The sequence below is a fragment of the Oreochromis niloticus genome, unplaced genomic scaffold, assembly GCF_001858045.2.
Source record: "Oreochromis niloticus isolate F11D_XX unplaced genomic scaffold, O_niloticus_UMD_NMBU tig00000734_pilon, whole genome shotgun sequence".
In the NCBI taxonomy this organism is placed as follows: domain Eukaryota; kingdom Metazoa; phylum Chordata; class Actinopteri; order Cichliformes; family Cichlidae; genus Oreochromis; species Oreochromis niloticus.
Window position 1 is genome coordinate 435097 of NW_020327228.1, and position 20332 is coordinate 455428.

General features: G+C 41.3%; 1 protein-coding gene across 1 annotated transcript; it reads left to right on the plus strand.

Moving 5' to 3' along the window:
* The first annotated feature begins 9751 nt into the window (after nt 1-9751).
* LOC109199195 (programmed cell death 1 ligand 1-like) lies at nt 9752-15246 on the plus strand. The gene is made up of 4 exons (XM_019354532.2): nt 9752-9964; nt 12666-13001; nt 13240-13461; nt 14538-15246. Exons 1-4 carry the CDS (start codon nt 9904-9906, stop codon nt 14645-14647), a joined length of 729 nt encoding a protein of 242 aa, XP_019210077.1. The 5' UTR covers nt 9752-9903; the 3' UTR covers nt 14648-15246.
* The last annotated feature ends 5086 nt before the right edge of the window (nt 15247-20332 follow it).

Below are 20332 nucleotides of genomic sequence, written 5' to 3' on the forward strand. Positions count from 1 at the left end.
AAATTTTTACTTTTTAATTATTTTACTTGCATTTTTTAATCACTCTCTTATATTTAATGTTCATTTGTTATTTCATCTAGGGTTTGAGAGTAACGAAATTTCTATTCTCTGTATGTCCTGTACATGTGGCAGAATTGACAAATAAAGCTGACTTTGACTTTGACTTTTGACTAAGAGATGCACAAAAAGAGGATCCTGTAATCGGGGAAGTCCTGAAGTATGTCGTCTCTAATCGGTGGCCAAAAGGCAGAAAACAGGCATGCAACAAGGAGATCGCTGCCCTGGCAAGGGAAAAACAGAAAGCACCTTGATGAGGATGGTTTACTGTACAGGAAAACACCCAGCCGAACACAGCTACTCCTGCCTAAGAAGTTCCAGTCGCTCGTTTATAAAGAACTACATGAAGACATGGGCCACTTGGGGGTGGAGAGAGTTTTGGCGGGATCGCTTTTACTGGCCTCACATGCAGAAGGACGTGGAGCACTACATAACACAGGTGTGTAGCTGTCTAAAAAACAAGCTTCCCAACAAGCCAACCAGAGCCCCACTGATGAATATCACTACAACGTACCCGTTGGAGCTGGTCTCCATTGATTTTTTGCATTTGGAGAAATGTAAGGGAGGGTATGAGTATATCCTCGTGGCCATGGACCGCTTTACATGATTTGCTCAGGCTTATCCCTGCAGAGATAAAAGTGCCAAAACAGCAGCAGAAAAAATATTTGGAGACTTTGTCTTGAAGTTTGGTTTTCCCACACAGCTCCATCATGACCAGGGAAGAGAGTTCGAAAACAAACTCTTCGCCAAGCTGGAAGAATACAGTGGAGTCAAGGGATCCAGAACCACACCGTACCACCCCCAGGGAAATGGCCAGGTAGAAAGGTTCAATAGGACACTGCTGGCCATGCTTCGCAACCTCCCAGAGGGAGCAAAAGCAGACTGGAAGGCATCCCTGGCAAAGGTGGTCCATGCATACAACTGTACGCGCAGCGAGGCCACTGGATATGCGCCTTATTTCCTCTTGTTTGGGAGGAACCCCAGACTCCTCATTGTTATGATTTTTGGTCTCACAGCTAATGACCAAAGCACTTCTCATCAAGACTATGCCAAGAAGTGGAAGATTCGCATTACAAACTGGCCTCAGCGACAGCCTTTAAGGAGAGTCGATGAGGTAAAGTGCTCTATGACAGAAAAGTACACGGTGCAGAGTACTGGTCCGGAATTTTGGTGAAAAGGGAGGACCAGGTGTTTCAGGTGACACAAAGGAAACATAAGGATAGCCCAGTATATGAGCTTAAACCAGAAAATGGCAAGGGACATGTCAGAGTCGTCCACAGGAACCTCCTGCTGCCGTGTGACTTCTTGCCAGTCAAAAAAGTCAACTCACATGCTGAGCTGAGAAAGCAAAAACAGAAAAACAACAAGGACAGACATGAGCGACATGAGCAGGAGCACAGTTCAGAGGATGAGGATGAATGGAGAGCAATCAGAGGACTGCCGGCAGAACAAGGGGAACATGGTAGACAGCCCAGGTGGACAGAGGCACCAGAGTTCAATGCAGAGAGTGGAGCTGTCAGGAGGGAGGATCTCTGTGATGACAATGACATGGAAGACTGAAGGACTGCAAAGAAGAGAATCTGGGCGTGGACAATATAGAACACCAACACAACCTGTATGACGAGGATACAGAGGCACAAGAGAACAATAAAGACACAGAGCAGACGCACCAGCTTGAGATGGAGTACAGTGACCAAGAGGACACTGACCAGTCACCTGTCAGTGTGAAAAAGTATCCTTTCACAATGAGAAAACAAAAGCTAATGTTTACTTACCACAAGTTAGGACAGTCGACATTAGCACTTGAATAAGTACCTCAGGTACAGTCATATGTTACATACTGCAGTAAAGTAGTTATAACAGTTACATTTTCAGGTTAACTGAGTTACTTTTGATAGAAGTAACTAGTAATGTAACTAAGTTACTAATTTAAAGTAACTTACCCAACACTGGCAACCAGTTATTTTCCTTTCTTTTGGGTGGCGATGTCACTCGGCGTTCACTCTCCCTGCGCTTGCCTTGGTCCTGTTTTCCTTCTCTCACCCCAACCGGTCGCAGCAGATGGCCCCGCCCCTCCCTGAGCCTGGTTCTGCCGGAGGTTTCTTCCTGTTAAAATGGAGTTTTTCCTTCCCACTGTCGCCAAAGTGCTTGCTCATAGGGGGTTATATGATTGTTGGGTTCCCTTCTAGACATCATCGAAGGGTCTTGAAGCATCTGTCACTGTGGTTTGATGCTGCATAAATAAGTTGAACCAAAAATTGAATTATTACTGATGAGGTCATTGACCTTCGTAATGCACAGTTATTACTGCTTCTAGGCGATGCCTTCTTTGGGGATCTGCCAGGCCCGGGAGCCGTCACCAGTCCCCTTCAAGGCCTTCCCCAAACTGCGGCTCAATTCATGTCCAAACATTCACCTTTACCTACTAAAACACTGTCAAACCTAACATGTGGACGTGGGCCCAGCCAGTGAATTAGATTTTCAGCCTGCAATGTTCTTAAGAGATACACATTTAAAAAGTTATTCATTTTGTATCTTATTAATTAACTGCAGATACCAATTCACAAAGCACTTAATAGTCAAATGAATCTTTTGACTGGATGACGGATGCAGCTTTGGTATGTGGAGGTGTTTGTATGCAGCCCATGACTTTTGTTAAAAATGGAGATAGCAAATAAATATTTCAGCAGAAAGTAAATCTCTCTGTGTGTTTTTAGTTCATTATTTTTATGTCACATGTGCGCAACATTCAGCCTGGACAAGCACAGGCCCCTCCTCACCTTTTTCCGCAGGGCATGGGCATTAACCAGCTCTCCATTGTGTGCTACAGCTATCTTGCCATGGAGTGTATCCACCACAAAGGGCTGGCAGTTCTGCAGCTCTGAGAGCCCAGTAGTTGAATAGCATGTGTGGCAAATGCCGAGGTTACCATAGTGCAGTTTGGTGAGAGCCTCGGGTAGAAAAGCGGTGACTATTACTAACTATTATTACTATGTAGTTATTTAGTTACTGTTACTTTGTTCACATAAACATTTTTTTTTGTAATAATCCATCTCCGATTGAATCTTTGCTTCCCATTTGAAACAGGAAAATATGACTGACTTAAGCTTTTTATTATAGTAAAAATTAACCTTATTATTTTTCTTGAATTACTGTGTCCATGAACTAGCTTTGTTTGGTCCGTTAACTCTAAATGAGAGATGGATGTAGGCACTATGACGTTACCTGTGGGTTTTAGATGTTAGCCTTTTGTCCATCACTGTTTAGACAGGAGCATAAATATAAGTGCCTAAATATCTCATGTTCCCAAATGTGCTGCTCATTATCTGCACATCTTGTCCACATCTGCAAAGCTGCATGAAATGCACTGCAGTGCAAAAGCGACAGTCCCAATTCAGCATTACATCCTGGTCCACCACCATGGACAGCCAAGTCCTTAGACACTGTGGCAGAGGGAAGGAGAAAAAGAAAATGGCTCATCATCATCTGTCTCCCCCTTGATGGAGGCATCGGCTTCACACTGCCAACACTGATTGGAAGCAATGATATTACAAACAATTGTGAAGAAATCCTAACACCTGAGACTACATTCTACCATCACAGGAGAAGTGATGCTGAAATCCCAGCTATAGATGAGAACACTCATATTCCACTTTTCCTTGACAGGGACAATCCTAGAATCTATAAAGACCAACTCTGGCAACACATCCTTTGCACAGAAGCTAGATCTAGGATTTGACACGGTGGGTGATGTTTGTTTAGGAAATCCACAACCACTTAAAGGAAAGGCTATCCATGAATCCATCCATCCTCTTCCACTTATCCTTGTCAGGGTACACACTGGTACACACAGGTTGCCTGCCTGTCACAGGACTAACACAGAGAGACAGACAACCATTCACACTCTTTCACACCTATGGCCAATTTAGGCTACGTCCACACTGAAACGTTTTCGTTTGAAAACGAATCGTTTTCTCTCCGTTCTGGCTTCCCGTCCACACTGAGACGCCGTTTTCTTTAATTTTCAATCACTTTTGCAACTTTGTACTTTTGTGTTACTCGCAGCAACAACTCCACCTCATTGTTAGTCCCTTTTAAAAACTCTGTGCTTTTCCTCAACATTTTGCCGCGACGTTTCAGAGAGCCAGAATGTAAATAAACGGCAGACAGAAATGAGGCAGGTCAAATCTTCTTGTGTTTCACGCATGCACAGTACTGGAACGTAAGCGTTTTCGTCTGTTTCAATGTGGACGCACAACTCTGTGAAAATGACTGAAAACGCTAGTGTGGACGCGGAGCATTTTCAGACGAAAACGCTGTTTTCAAATCTATCCGGGCTAGTGTGGGCATAGCCTTACAATGATCAATTAACCTAAGCCCATGAACTGCATGCCTTGGGTCTGTGGGAGTTGGTATGTGCAACAGATCACGCTTCAAGGTCAGTCCAAACCCCTCAGCTCACTAATGTCAAATTTCTATATATACATTTAGCACCGAATCACAAAGCACTTTCTATTGTAAGGTAAAGACCCTATAATCAATAAGAAGAACAGAGAAAACCCCAACAGTCATATCACCTACTATGAGCAAGCGCTTTTTGGGGAAGAAAAAACTCCCTTTAAACAGGAAGAAACCTCCAGCAGAACCAGTCTCAGGGAGGGGAGGCCATCTGCTGCGACTTTTTGGGGGTGAGAGGAGGAAGACAGAACAAAAGACACACTGTGGAATTGAGCCAGACATTAAAAAGTTGAGTAAAAAAGAAACAGTGCATCATGGGAATCCCCCAGCAGTGTAGACCTTTTGCAGCCCTGTGGCTACAGGTGCTCAATAGAAACCTACAGATGTTCTTATTTTCTTCAATCAGTGACGAATAGTAAGATGTTCTGGCTTTGCGGAGGGCTTTCTTATAAAGCAACAAACTATTTCTCCAGGCTAAATGATGATCTTCCAAATTTGTGACACGCCATTTCCTCTCCAGCTTACGAGTTATCTGCTTTAAGGTACATGTTTGAGAATTATACCACGGAGTCAGGTACTTCTGATTTGAGGCTCTCTTTTTCACAGGAGCTACAGTATCCAGAGTCGTACGTAGTGAGGAGGTAAAATTATTAACAAGATAATCGACCTCTGTAGAAGTAGCGTTCAGGTAGCTGCTCTGATCTAGAGCAGAGGTGTCAAACATGTGGCCTCTGGGCCAATGCAGGTAGGGGTGAGACTTTATTTTGATGGGCACACCATGTGGTTAATTACATGCACAGACAGACTGGGATCATACCATTGTGTAAAAGAAGAAAGGGGGGCAACAACTGTAGAGGTACAGGCCAGGTAAACAGAGACGGGGAGTTGGATTTAAAGGTAAGCCTGTTGGGAAAAACTGAAGAAACGAGTGAAAACGTAAAATAAACATCCGGAGACTGGAGAGCTGAATGCACAGAAACAGTGATACCTGTTTCTGTGGAGGAGAAAAGTTTTTCAAACCTCTCCAGGTCTTAAACAATGGGCTCAACTTATGGTCACTGATATTTTGCGTAGCTGTGAACTGAGTTTTGTAAACTTGTAAACCAAAATATCTGAAATATTTATGCTTGTGCATCTAGAGATGAGAATTTGTGTGTTTGTAAAAAAATATTTACACAAGTTATAATTTTTTTTGTTAAGGTCTGGTTACAGATAAAAAGCAAAAAACTACGTGTAAAACTCTCAGCTCAAGTTCCCGGCTTGTGTGTGACTTTCAACTTATGAGTACAAATTTTGACCTGATTTTTCTTCCTTTTTACTGATTGGTCACTGTCATGTCAATCACAAATTTAGCTATCCAATCAGAGAACAGATTGCTTTGGCTGTCGGAGGGACGCTTTACTGAGCTGCAGGTCCTGGAAGGGTAATACAGTTTGAAGGAACATACAAACAACAACACAAAGAGTCCAGATGAGCAAACGGTCACTGCTCAGTGTGACCAGGATCGTCTGAGCTCCGTCCTGAACCTGAACAGCTGTTCACCAGAATCCTGCTGATTGCTGCTCAAAGCTGCTTCCAGAGAAAGTGAAGCTGTGATCAGTGTCAGTGTGTTACTTTGTTACAAAACACTAAAATGTTACTTTGTGTCTCTGAGGGTTTCTGTCACATGTGAGTGTGTTCTCACAGCAGATCATTGAGTCGGCCTCAGATCTTCTTGGATCTGTAAAAACTGGAATCACAGGCTGTAGAATCACAGAGCAGCTGACTGCTGTCCTCTAAAAGTTTCACCTACAACAGTTCAGTTAAAGAGGAAAAACTCTGATCTGTGCTGACATCACTTCCTGGTTCAGACTGAAGGAGAGGATGAGGAGTTCACTCTAACACTTAAACACTGAGATGGTGTCACATGTTCATATGGTGCACACAGCAGTGGGACAGCACTTTGTAACATGTGATGTGACTTTGATAAAGATGAAACCTTCTTCTTATTATTGTGACTTTGAGACATTGATGTCACATGTTTTACTCTCTCCACACTCAAAGACCTTCAGAGTGTCTGATTGAAACATCTTCAGGCTCTGACCTCAGAGGAGGGACCAGAAGGAAACTGTCAGATCATCACTGTGATCATTATTGTCTAAACTTCATTAAGCAAACCTGAATAAACATGAGAACATGTTCTGCTTCTCTCTGACCTTTTACTTTGTGTGTTCCTCTCATCTTTGTACGTTCACTGAGTTTTTGAGATGTAAGAACTGTCTTTAGGCAATGACCGTAGTTCAGTCTCACACTCTTTATCCAGGTTATCTGAAATGATTTTTTAAAATCCAACAGATGGTGCTGTTGGCTTTAACACAGTGTCGATACAGCAAAGTGAATGTGCCACACACTCCATGAGGCATTATCTACTCCTCACTATCTTAAACTATAACCTTCATGGGACACAGCTGTGAGGGAGAAGAACAAAGAGCAGGAGAAGACTGAGACAACATAGACACACAGTATAACGTGTGGGAGCACAGCTGAGCCAATCACAGAGGACGAGACAGAGGAAGTAAAACTAGACACAACAAGTAGAACTAAACATGAGATACAAGGAAGAACAGACCAAAATAAAACAGCAGGAAACAGAAAAAACCCTCAAAAATCACAAAAGAACAAATAATCAGATCAATAACTGAAGACTATAAAGTCGTGATTTCCAGGAGGTGCTGCAGCAGCTGCATGCTCTCTCCCTGCAGACTCTGCTCATCTTTTCCATATTTTCTCTGTTTCTGCTGCTTCTTTGTCCTCACTGTGCACTGATGTACTGAGAGACTCCTGCACTGATGTTTCACAGGAAAGTCCAAACAGACTCACTGGTTCTACATAAAGAACAAAGATTTGCTCTCTGTGGCTCCAACACAACTTAAAGACAATAGAATAGAATAGAATAGAATAGAATAGAATAGAATAGAATAGAATAGAATATGCTATAACTATATGTACAGGCTATGAACAGGATATAAATATGAAAACTATACAGAAATATGAAGTATGAACTATACAAGTTATAAACAGTTGTAGAACTATAATTATTATTATACAGCATTATACAATAGTGCAGTTAAGATAAGGGAGATATGTGGATAATTTCTACAGAGGCTATATAAAGTGCTAGTGGTTGTGAGTGGTGGTTCAGTCCATGTTATTATTGTGTGTTTGAGGGTACAGTTGTCCGTTGTGTGTGTGTGTAGTTGGTTGTGGGTGTGTGTATGTTCAGTCCATGAGTTTAACGTGGGTCAGATGTCAGGAGGCAGAGTTCAGGAGTCTGACAGCTGTGGGGAAGAAGCTGTTCCGGTACCTGGTGGTCTTAGTCCGGAGGCTCCTGTAGCGCCTCCCAGAGGGCAGGAGGGTGAAGAGTCCATGTGATGGGTGACTGGGGTCTTTGATGATTTTCCCAGCCCTTTTCAGACACCGCTTCCTGTAGATGTCCTTTATGGCAGGAAGTGGTGCTCCGGCAATGCACTGGGCAGTTTTCACGACCCTCTGCACTGCCTTCCAGGCAGAGCAGTTCCCGTACCAGACTGTTATACAGTTGGTCAGGATGCTCTCGATGGTGCAGTGATAGAAGTTCACCAGGATGTCTGAGGACAGGTGGTTCTTCCTCAGTCCTCAGGAAGAAGAGGTGCTGGTGAGCCTTCTTGACCAGCTTGGAGCAGTTGGTCGTCCAGATGAGATCCTCGGAGATGTGGACTCCCAGGAACTTGAAGCTGCTCACACGCTCCACAGCCGTCCCCTTAATGTGGATGGGTGGATGTGGGTCAGCATTCTTCCTGTAGTCCACAATGAGCTCCTTGGTCTTCTCGGTGTTGAGCAGCAGGTTGTTGGTGTCGCACCACTCAGGGGCCAGTTGGTCAGAATCAAAGGTGGACGAAATTCTCCAGAGCAGCTGTACAGGATGTCATGACCCTTGACTTTTATTCATTAGAACAAGTTTATCTCAGTTCACTGAGACAGAGTGGAGGTTGTCTCTACATTTACCTGTTTCCTTAGAAAGTTCATTTTGAGTTTTTGTAATACCTGCTTTGCATATGTGGTGTGTCACGCAAATCTGAGACATGTCTGTAAAAACAGATGTAAAAGTGAAACAAGAGTCATTTGGTTCAGCAGTTTGGCACAGAGATCAGTTCAGCCACAGATTTACATTTTTAGATATTTTTTTCTTTTTTAATCGCTCACTTTAAAAAAAAAAAAAAATGCTCATATTGAGTAGTTTCTTTTGGACCTACAGAGAAAGCAGATGGATTAAACCAGCCTCACACTTTTTATCTTTATATGGATTTTTGTTCCATCCTGATGATCAGACGAGTGTTTGAGGATTTAACTCTCTTAAGAACAACAGTAAGTGTTTGTGTCTTTTTCTAAAATCATTTTCAATATTTTAGGTAAAAAGTTTCAGTTGTCATGGTTACAGTTCAGTTAACATCCACCCAAAAAATGTTTGAACAGAAAAACTGTTTCAAAAACGAGTGAGACAACATTTAAAATGTAATTTCATTTCTATTAGATGTTAACCTTGTAAATCCTGAAACATGAAATTATTTCCAGAAAAATTCACATTTTATTTGTCCAACACATCAAATGTGACTCCAACAGGACTTCTGTACGAGACAATCAATCTGAAGTGCTGAGTCTGAATCAGCAGCTGAAAGATAAAACTTTATTTAAACCTTAAATGTAATCTGATGTGTTCAGGTTTAAACTCAGGTTCAGTTATTGAGTGAAAACACCAACAGACTCAGACATTTAGAACAAACTAAGAGTCAGATCAGCAGAAACAGAGAACACGGACATGTCTGCTGTAACTGCGTCACTCTGCTCCACGCTGATGTTTGTCCTGTTCGTCTCTGCAGGTCAGATTTAACTTTGACATAAAACAGGAAGTTTTGGCTGCACAGTAAAAATATTTCCCTGAGACTTATTGTCATATTGATTCTGTTTGTGACGATGAAACAAGAATCAAACTGCCGTCAGAAACAAAACAAAACTTCTGCTTCAGCGACTGAAACACAAACTGTTCATACATGACGACACATGAGAGCTTCTGATTTTGTTCTGTGGAGATCGTTCAACAACTGAACACTAAAACTTTTCGTCTTCGCCTCGTTTGTTATGACGCACTTATTTCTGTGCATCCTCAGTCCAACCTACCAAACGTCACTCTAACGCGACGTCCTCAAGAAACACGGAAGAGTTTGAACGAGCAGCTTTACTTTATTTAAACCTTAAATGTAATCTGATGTGTTCAGGTTTAACCTCAGGTTCAGTTATTGAGTGAAAACACCAACAGACTCAGACATTTAGAACAAACTAAGAGTCAGATCAGCAGAAACAGAGAACACGGACATGTCTGCTGTAACTGCGTCACTCTGCTCCACGCTGATGTTTGTCCTGTTCGTCTCTGCAGGTCAGATTTAACTGTTAGAAACTAAACTGAGTTTATTTCTGAGATAAAGAGTCTCAGTCTGGTTTACATGCTGATAATATTTCTCTAAGAATGAGTTTCTGATTCATTCAGAATCATGAGTGGTGCGAGGCTGATTGGAGTTAACATCTGTAATCCAACTGTGACAGAGACACAGAAGACTCTCCCTCTGATTGGCTGCTGTAGAAGTGAACTGTCAGGGTTATATTGTTGATTGTCATTTATGCTTAGAAATATTTACTCATATAAGCTAAGAGTTATAGTCGATGTCATATTGGTAGGGGTCTGATCCTTAGCAGTCTGCAAAGACTGTGTGTGCCTTCCAGAGTGTTCTGGCATGCACACACATCTTAAGGTCATGACAGAGGTTATGTCTTCTCTTACTGATTTATGGTATAAGACAGGGGTGTCAAACTCAGTTGCACAGGGGGCCAAAACTCAAGGCACACTTTAGGTCGTGGGCCAATCAAGATAAACATTTATTGAACACACTAAAACAATTTTATTTAAACATACATATGAATAAAAACAGACAGGAATATTATTCCAGATTAAATAAACTTAAAAAAAAATAAACTTTAACTTTAAATATTTTGCGCGTCATAAAAATATATCCTGTCAAAATTATGCAAGTTAGAAATATGAACATGCTGCCAAAAACCCCAGAAAAAAAAAATGAAAGCAAACACAAGGTTGGAGCCGCATGTAGACGGAGCATTGCTTCAGGAGTGGAACTAATAAACTGTGCGGGCCATTCAGTGTCGTACTTTGCCTTGAGTGTATCATTACACTGCAGCTCCATCTGAATCTGCACAGGTGCAGTTCAGCAAAGTCCGCTGACTTGGTTCAACATTACTTGGCAACAGGGAAAGTGAGGCAGGTTGCACTGGTGCATTTGTGACAGCTTCACTTGAAATGCCTTCACCGCATCATACATGTCCATGAACTGACAGGTTTCCTTGCTGAGCTCAAAAACTCTATTGAGAACTTTTCCCCAACTCAGCCAACGGACCTCTGTATGACGAGGAATGTCGGCAAACTCTGAATCTATTTCCCACATAATAGACTGAAACTGACGGTGATTTAAACTTTTAGCTCAGATAAAATTTACGGTTTGCGTTACGGTGAACATTACATGCTCCATTTTTAGGACTTTACCACACAGCCTTTCCTGGTGTGTGATGCAGTGATATGTTGATAACTCACCGGTACAGTTCTCCTCCTGCATCTTTACTCGCATCCTGCTGACTAGTCTGCTTTTTTCACCGCACAACACCGGCGCTCCATCTGTTGTAAGTCCAACAAGTTTGTCCCAGGGCAGTTTCATGTCGGTTACACTTTGACATACGTTTTAAAAAATGTCTTTTCCTGTCGTTGTCCCGTGCATCGATTTAATGTTCAGTATTTCCTCTCCACGGATGAAGATGGCCAGCTGTGCAATGTCCATCATGTCTATACTTTCATCCACAGCAAGAGAGGATGCAAGAAAGTTTTTGCTTCTTTCACACAACTGTGTTCTTAAATCAGTGGCCATCTCACAAACCCGATCAGCAATCGTATTTCTGCTCAGGCTCACATTTGCCAAGCTCTGCGTTTTGTCTGGACACAGGACGTCGCACACCTTCATCATGTAGCTCTTCAGAGTGGTACGGGGCTGATTTGGCTCCTCTGCTACAATAAAATTTGCTTTCACAACAGCTTCACTTTGTGATTTTGCTCTGGTGACAAAAGTCTGCTGAAATGTCAGATTCTTCTTTAGCTCTTCTGCTTTCTGTAGTTTCTGCATTTAGATTTTTCAGCTTATCCTGACGTTTTGTCTCGTAGTGCCGTCTTAAATTAAATTCCTTAATTACAGCCACATTAGCTCCACTAATAAGACACACGGGTTTACCAGCATGTCTGTAAACATGTATTCAGTCACCCACTGGCACTGAAAGGCTCTGCTTTCAGAATCAACTTTTCTCTCCACCATTGTGAGCGGCTAGCTTCGCAATAACAGAAGTTTGACTTGATTGAGTGGGAATGTTCCCAGTTAGCCTAGCGTTCAGCAAGGAGGCTGCAGGGCTGCATTATGGGATCTGTAGTTTGTATCTTAGAAAAGCTTCATATCGCTGGGCCATGCATAACAATAATACTACATCTATATGAAATGATCTCGTGGGCCGGATATAAATGTACGCCGGGTCGGATGTGGCCCGCGGGCCTTGACTTTGACACATGTGGTATAGGAGGAAACCTACTCTGTATCTGGTATCAGTATAAGGGCCTTTTGTTTAGATGGACCGCTGGACTCCTGGCACCAGCTTTGGGGAGTCCTCACAGGTTCACATGACCACACACACACACACACACAAAACGCACAGACAAGGTATTCTTTGTTCGCATGTATACCTATGTAAGACGTCATGTGTTAATGAATCTATGCATATTCATGTAACCTCAATAAAAGAGCAGTGTTACTGGGGAGCGGACGAGAGAAACTGGGGTCAAGCGAAAGAACGGCGTTTGTCCAGTTGTCTTCCTTGTGCACGAGAAGCATAAACAACTTTGCCTACTCGTGTCTTGCTTTTCTGTGTAGTAGAAATTGTCTCGTTCCAGCGGCGGGTGTGTGCTAGACAGACCCATCATGAACAGTTGCACTTTGAACTTTAACCTCTCTGCTCTGTGTTGTTTCCTCTTTCAGACCAGAAAAACATCACAGCTGAGTCTGGACAGGACGTCACTCTGACATGTCGAGCTCCAAACAACAAGATCATAGTTGTAAAGTGGAGCAGAGCTGATCTGGGAGATGATTATGTGCTTTTGTACCGGGATGAGCAGTTTGATCCAGAAGGCCAGCATCCATCTTTTAGGAACCGGGTGGATCTGCAGGACAGACAGATGAAGGATGGAGACGTGTCTTTGATTCTGAAGGATGTGACGATTAATGATGTTGGAACATACGAGTGTGGTGTTGTCCAGCGAGTGAGAGGACCTGTGACTCTAATCAACAGCACCTACCTTCATGTTGATCCTCCAGGTGAGTGAGTAGAGTTGAGTGTGTGTGTGATCAGAGGTGAAGCTGCTTCCTGGTTGTTGATGTTTGTTTCTAAAGATGTTGTTGATGAGACTTTGTAGAAAGCAGCTGGTCTGAGTGATGTGATCAGAGTGCAGTAGATAATGTCTGACAGCAGTTTGAAGAGGAAATGGATTCTGTTCTGTTCTTCACTCATCACCTACCTGACAGCTGACACCTCACACCTGTTTCTCACCTGCAGGTCAGACAGGAGGACACGAGAAGGATGAAGACAACAAAGATGGAGGAAAGGAAGACAGAAGGAAGGAGGAGGATGGATCTGTTGGACTGAAAGTTGGTCTGTCAGTTCTTGTTGTGCTTCTTCTTCTTGTTGCTGTTGTTGGTTTCTTCATCTACAGAAGCTGTAAACTGAATCCTGCTGATCCACATGTAGCAGAGCATCTTCAGCCTCCACAGCCTGAATGTGAGTCAGATGAACAAACACAAAGAAAGATAAATAAATGGTGATTGATGGTGAACATCCAGCAGACAGAGTTTAATAAACTCAGCCGTCTGCTCCTTGCTATCTAAAATATAACAGGACACTGGCGTAAATTCTCGATGGTCTCATACTTCCTTTTAATCAGTTTTCTGTTTGACGTTTATTCAGCTGTGTGAAAACCACCCGGGGGATTAATAAAGTTTTATCTAATCTAATCTAATATCTTTAATCTCAGCCAAACCGATTTACTCATGAACAAACAAAACACTGAAAAAAGCCAAACAATAGTCTTTTTAGGTTGTCTCAGTGACTTATATATTACGTTTAACCCGAGTAGCGAAAGTCCGCGGTGATCTGAAAATGATGTGCCGGGAGTTGTGCCGTTCTCGGCGGCTTCAGTGACCCTCGAGTTCCCGGCTAGCTATCGAGCTGGTGGGTAACAGACGTCTCCAAAAACGTCGAAGCACTTTTGCAAATATGCGATATCTTGATAAACCGAGCAGATATTTGATGTTTACACAGCTACATTCTTGCCTGAAAATATGTTAAAAGTTTATTTTGTGACTCAGAAAGATTAATAAGAGTAACTTTAAAACTTAGTAGCGGCCGCCATTGCCGGAAACTGGAGTTTGGCTGGGCCGCACTATGAATTCTGGGATATGGTGGGCCACGAAAGACACACCCGACCCTTCCTTCAAATTCGGGGAAAAGGAGGACGCATTTGTCGGCTGCATTCGGAGGAGTCCACGAATTTGGACAGCCTTCGGCGCGTCGCTGTGACGTAATCGGTCTACAAATGTGTCCTCAGGAGGATGCAGCCCATGAATTTGGACACGACACAGCTCACTAACTCATCACTCTGGCTTGTAGTTTCTGACACTTTGCATGTTTAGCATGAGGCTAAAATTCCCCCTCAATGCATCACCTGTTCATTAAATCCAACATAACTAAAAACTCAAATGTCAAAGGAAATAAACAAATTATTTAAAGTCAATCATTCTGATCATGATTGTACTTTGACCTTTAACCTCTCTGCTCTGTGTTGTTTCCTCTTTCAGACCAGAAAAACATCCCAGCAGAGTCTGGACAGGACGTCACTCTGACATGTCGAGCTCCAAGCAGCGAGTCAGAGAAAATGAGCGAACAGCTCCATCAACTTGATTATTGATCCAGAGAGTTAGTTTCCTGCTTGGCTTCTCAATGTCCTTGTCTAGTCTCGTCTACTTTTCTACTTTTCTACTCTTTCCCTGGAACTCTCTCACAGTCTGTTCTCTAAAACCTAAAAGAGGAATTATGAATTTGATCAACTTGTCCCTGAATGCAATTGACACCCTCTTCTCTACAAGAAGCCTGGGCTCAGGTGAGCCTGAGTGTCCTGGAGGGACATTCCCTGCCGGTACATGATGGACGGGTGGAGGAACTGGAGGGTCGTGTTTACAGACTGTGTTTAGACTGTTCCTTGTTACTTGTTCCTCGTTGCTTGTCATGTGGTTTATGCTGTTGTGATGTGAATATGTGTGTGCTCTCAGTGCAGAGGAGTTTTTTTGTTTTCTCTTCTCATGCTGACCTCCCACAAGGAGCCCAGCATGAGTAGAGGTTTTTTTTTTCCTCCTCCACTTGCCCATTGTATTGTACATTTCATTGTTTTTTTCCAAATTACTACCCGTCTCCGGCCTCTCTTTCCACGTAATGTCTGTATGGTCCAATTTCCCTGCAGGTGTAAATATTGCATGTGACAAATAAAGGTTTGATTGACTCACTCTCACACTGCAGGCCTACTTGCTGTTCCTAGAGTATTTAAAAGTAGAATGGGAGGGAGAGCCTTCAGTTTTCAGGCCCCTCTTCTGTGGAACCAGCTTCCAGTTTGGATTCGGGAGACAGACACTATCTCTACTAGGTGGTGCCAGTGTCCGGCAGCCTCACCTCTGTCAGTGCGCCCCAGGGTGGCTGTGGCTACAATATAGCTTGCCATCACCAGTGTGTGAATGTGTGTGTGACTGGATGTGTAAAGCGCTTTGGGGTCCTTAGGGACTAGTAAAGCGCTATACAAATACAGGCCATTTACCATTTACCATCTACTAGCTGGGGCTGGACCAGGTGACCCTGTAGGCTGCTGGGGGATTCCCATGATGCACTGAGTTTTTCCCTTCCTTTATGCTCATGTAAGTTCCAGCTGGAAGGTGATCATTGGTTGGAGATTGAATGGAGCGACTACAAGACTGGTCGTTCCTACCAATTTCCAATCAGGCTGTGTTTACTTGTGTGATGAAGTTTCTGCATCTAGAAGGGCTAAATTAATTTTTTGTACAAATTATTAATATTGTAATTAATTATAATTTTTTGTAGCTGTAGGGGTGGGAAGCCTTTTTCCATTTATTTTATGTCATTTTTGTTTCCTTTCTACAAGGCTTTGTTTGTTGTGTTAGTTTTTCCCCTCTGATGTTCTTCTAAAGACGAATAAAACATTTTGTTTTTGTGAAACTGTAAAACTTGCTGTGGCATTGGTGCTTGAATGGGGGAGTCATTTTTTGTGTTGCATACATCTCTGAGCAGATATTTGGGCAGTTGTTTTGAACACCATGTAAAAATGTCAGTGGACATAATGCAAAACCCAATGCTTCAAATCTCAGCATCTAAAGCCAAAATTGTGCCAAAGATGCCTCATTTCTGTTTAATGGGATAAAACAATGCTAGCTCATGTTATAGATGCAGTAACCCAAGAAAAGCAGTAAGTACACTGACTGACATTGTTACTATGACAACAACAAGCTGAAATTTGGAAAAAACAAAACAAAACAAAACAAAAAACCTTGGAGTAATTATTGAGAAAAACATTTAAATAATTTAAATAAAATTTTAAAAAACACATGACCAAAATGTAACTAAAACACATCCTCTGGATTGTTCCAGAATATTTTAAATAAATAAATAATTTAAGGAACAACAACAAACAAAGATCTATAATCAGCATTTATCTGTTTTATTTGATGGTGGGAAAATCATAATCATAAAGAGGCTTTTGATTAGAATTTATTTATTATAAATGTGACTTATAAAAACCTTCATTTAGTACGGTGTGTTGATTATATGTAATATATTTTATTTATTATTTATTTATTTCTGCATTCAATAAGATGTCACACAAATTATTTGTGCCACTCCAAAAAAAAAAATTTCTGTCCACTATAAAGGAGAACATCACAGCCTGATACCTAAAACTCACTCTCTCTCTGTTGTTTCTGCTCTCTTTCTCTCACCGTCACTCCTAAAACTTCCCCCTCTTCCTAAACAACCAAATGTCATGTTGCCATGTCATTTTTTTGATTGGTCAACATGGTGCATTTTTCCACCAACAGGAAAGGGCATTTTTTTTTGTTTTGTTTTATTATATTTGGTAATAAGCAAAGAGAGCTTACTGTCCTTAGACAGTAAACGTGACGAAACTATTGAGGAAAAAACGCCGTGTATGTTGTTTATCATGACTCTGGTTTTACGTGGCCTATCAACACAATTTATAAACTGGTATACATATATCACCTTGTTGCTTTGTCTTTAAGTGGTCATGTGATTGGCTTACCACTCAGACTAAAATAAATTAATTCATTAATTAATTAATTTTTTTCCAAAAATTCTTTCTTTTGTTATCAGTAATGGTAAATGGCCTGTATTTGTATAGCGCTTTACGAGTCCCTAAGGACCCCAAAGCGCTTTACACAACCAGTTATCCACCCATTCACACACTGTGAGTAATAGTTCTCATAACGCCGATTGATGTCCAAGGGGTCTCCTTTCCCATAAGTTTGATTTGTAATTCCTACCGCGGCGATGTTAAATTGGGGTGAAACATCATCATAACAGCTTTGATTGGCAGCTGCAGTCATGGAGAAACATGTCGACCAATTTTTAAAAAAGTCAACACGTGGGATTTGGTTGTTTAGGAAGAGGGGAAAGTTTTGGGAGTGACGGTAATGGCAGCGAGACAGAGCGAGCGAGTGTGGGTGAGAGAGAGAGCTTTTAGATGTGGGAGATTTGTGTGGAGTGTGTACTTAGTGTGTTGTGTTGTCTTGTGTAGTTGTTCTGTTGTGTAGTCGTTTTGTTTTGTGTGTCAGTGAGGGCACTAATGAATGTCACAAAGGCACATTTGCAGTGTAAACACTGTCACTAAGTAGAAAACCAGCGGAGTGATACACCTCCTGCTGTCAGGCCTGCAGGTTTGTCCCTGTGCTGTTCTCCTCTGTCTTTTGGTGGACAAACTTTTTTTTTACTGACACACATCATTTGTGGGGCATCTTATTGTGACACCTGATTGTTCTCTCATTTTAGTTTTAGTAATATTTTTAAATGGTTGTATAAAATGAAAAAAAAAAACGGCAGGTGTATTGGCTGCATTTTTAGATAAATAGTTGTATATGTTTACAAAATGTACAATTTATATTTGCATTTCAAGTTATAAACATTTACCCAACATGTCTGTGGGGTTTTTTGACAGTAAAAAAAATGCTACTAGGATTTTAAGTTCTTTGTGTGATTTCAGATCAGTAATACTAATGCAGTATGTCAGTGAAAAAAAACTAAATTCAGTTGAGCTGAAAAGAATGATACCAAACAAGGGGAAAAAAAAATAAAATGAAACAATTTGAGGGTGAAATACAAACGTAAACTCAAAAGGAGTCAAAAATGGTCGGTTGTATTTCAGACCTCAGTGGGTTAATCCAACAAATCATGAAAAATTAGGTTTAAATTTTTTGTTCATGACAGTGCAGATTTCTGACATTGTGTAATTTAAGCTGTAACAATGTGATTGTGAAGGCTTTGATTTTGCCACCCCATTTGATTTCTTTGCTACCCTAAGAAAATGTCTCTAGATCCGCCCCTGTCCACAACTATTTTCAGTTGCAGATGATAAAGGATTCAGAAAGTTTATTCATGCAGGCCTATATGACAGAGAATATGCATCTTCTTTTTGTTTTCATATTTTAGTTTATATTTAATTGTGTTGTGGTTTGCAGTGTTTTATGCTGTTTCACTTTAAATTTGTAAAAGGAAAAAGCTGAAAATTTAAATAATTAAAAGTTGAAATTTGAATAGTTGGTTTTTGTATTATATGATTTATTTATTACATTTTATGTGGCATGAATAAATAAAAGTATATTTACGGTGGCCCCTAGAGACAAAGCACGTACAAACTCCAAAACACGTAAAAACTCCAAAACACGTACAAAACACGACAGAAGTGCTCCAGGATGCTGGCGCAGTGTTGAGCTTTTGTTACCTAGTGTCACGACTGGGGCAGCAGTCGTGTGATGAATAAATGAGGACCCAAGATGCAGACGGTGATGGAGATGCGAGTGGAGGTTTATTTACAGTGAAAATAACAGAAGTGAGGGCAGGACTGAACATAAACCTAAACTGGGTGAAACTAACAAACAAACCTGGACATATGGTCAGCGGGAGAAACTCAGAGATGGCAGATGAGGACAGCAGAACAGGGAGACGTAGAGAAACAAAGGGAATGAACACAGACGACGCGACGAGGAGCACAGGCAGACACGCAGTATAAATACACACACCAGGTAATTAGGAAATGGCAGACAGGAGGGGACACAGCTGGAACTGATGGACCTAACGAGACACAAACCTACAAAGTAAAACAGGAAACAGGACTGTTTTATACAACCAACTGGGGACACGGACAGAACACAGAGGAGAGACACAGGTAGGGATGAAAGAAACACACAACTCAAACCCTAAGAACAAATACAAAATCAGAATAAACTAGAAAAAGGATAATAATAAACTTAAAGCGCTGGGTCACCGACCCAGGACCATGACACCTAGTGGCTACACAAGCCAGGAAGTACCAACGACCGGATTTGGTGTGTGGTAGTAACAGGTAAATGAACTTTCTTTTAAAATTATTTGAATATATATGAGTGCTTGTGTATAAATACACAAACAATACACATATGCTTTCAATTGTGTAATTTAAGTGATCTAGGTAGCTCTGTTTTGGAAGTTCGGTTAACGCTAGAAATGTGTTTTGGAGTTTGTATGTGCTTTGTCTCTAGGGGCCACAGCATTTATTTATGTATAAACATATATAAATAAAACCACTTTTTTTACATTAGTAATTCCTTTTGTGCATAATTTTATATTATTGTTAATAATAAATTAATGAAAGCAACAAAACAACCTGAAGAGTCGGTTGGGAGGCGAAAGAGCCGGAAATCCCATCACTACTGTAAAGACAGTAACATCTTTTTTACAAGCTTGTACTTCAGTAACTCCTCATTAATCAGGAACTATGGATTAAACTGTAGAACTGAAAAAATGTAAGAGAAGAACTTCAGATCCTGAGTGTGTGAGGGCAGAAGAATCAGCTTTATTTCAATTTTGAGGGATAAAATTTATATCTGAGTTTGTGATGGTTCTGTTCTTTGTGATTACAGGAGCTGCCCTCAGATTCAGACCTCAGCACCACCCAGTGACAGCAGACAGATCATCTAACATGTTAACTGCAAAATGAACTGATGAAAACAGTACAAAGGTTAAAGTACCACACGTGCTGTAGTGAAAGCTGGTGTGTGGTTTGGTGTTTCACAAAGCTGCTGATCTCAGACCTGCACAGCTTCCGTTTTAAACACTTGATGTACTCAGCTGCATGAAGAGAATATGAGGTTTTCTCTGACACAATTAAATAAAACCTGATGAAGGTCAAAGGTCGTCACTTGTATGTTGAACTACAAACTTGTCATCTGGAAGTCTTTCACAGTTTTCTGCACATAGTGTTATTTACCATAAAGTGATTCAGAGTTATTCATACCAGAGTAACCAAAGGTGATCATATATTTTT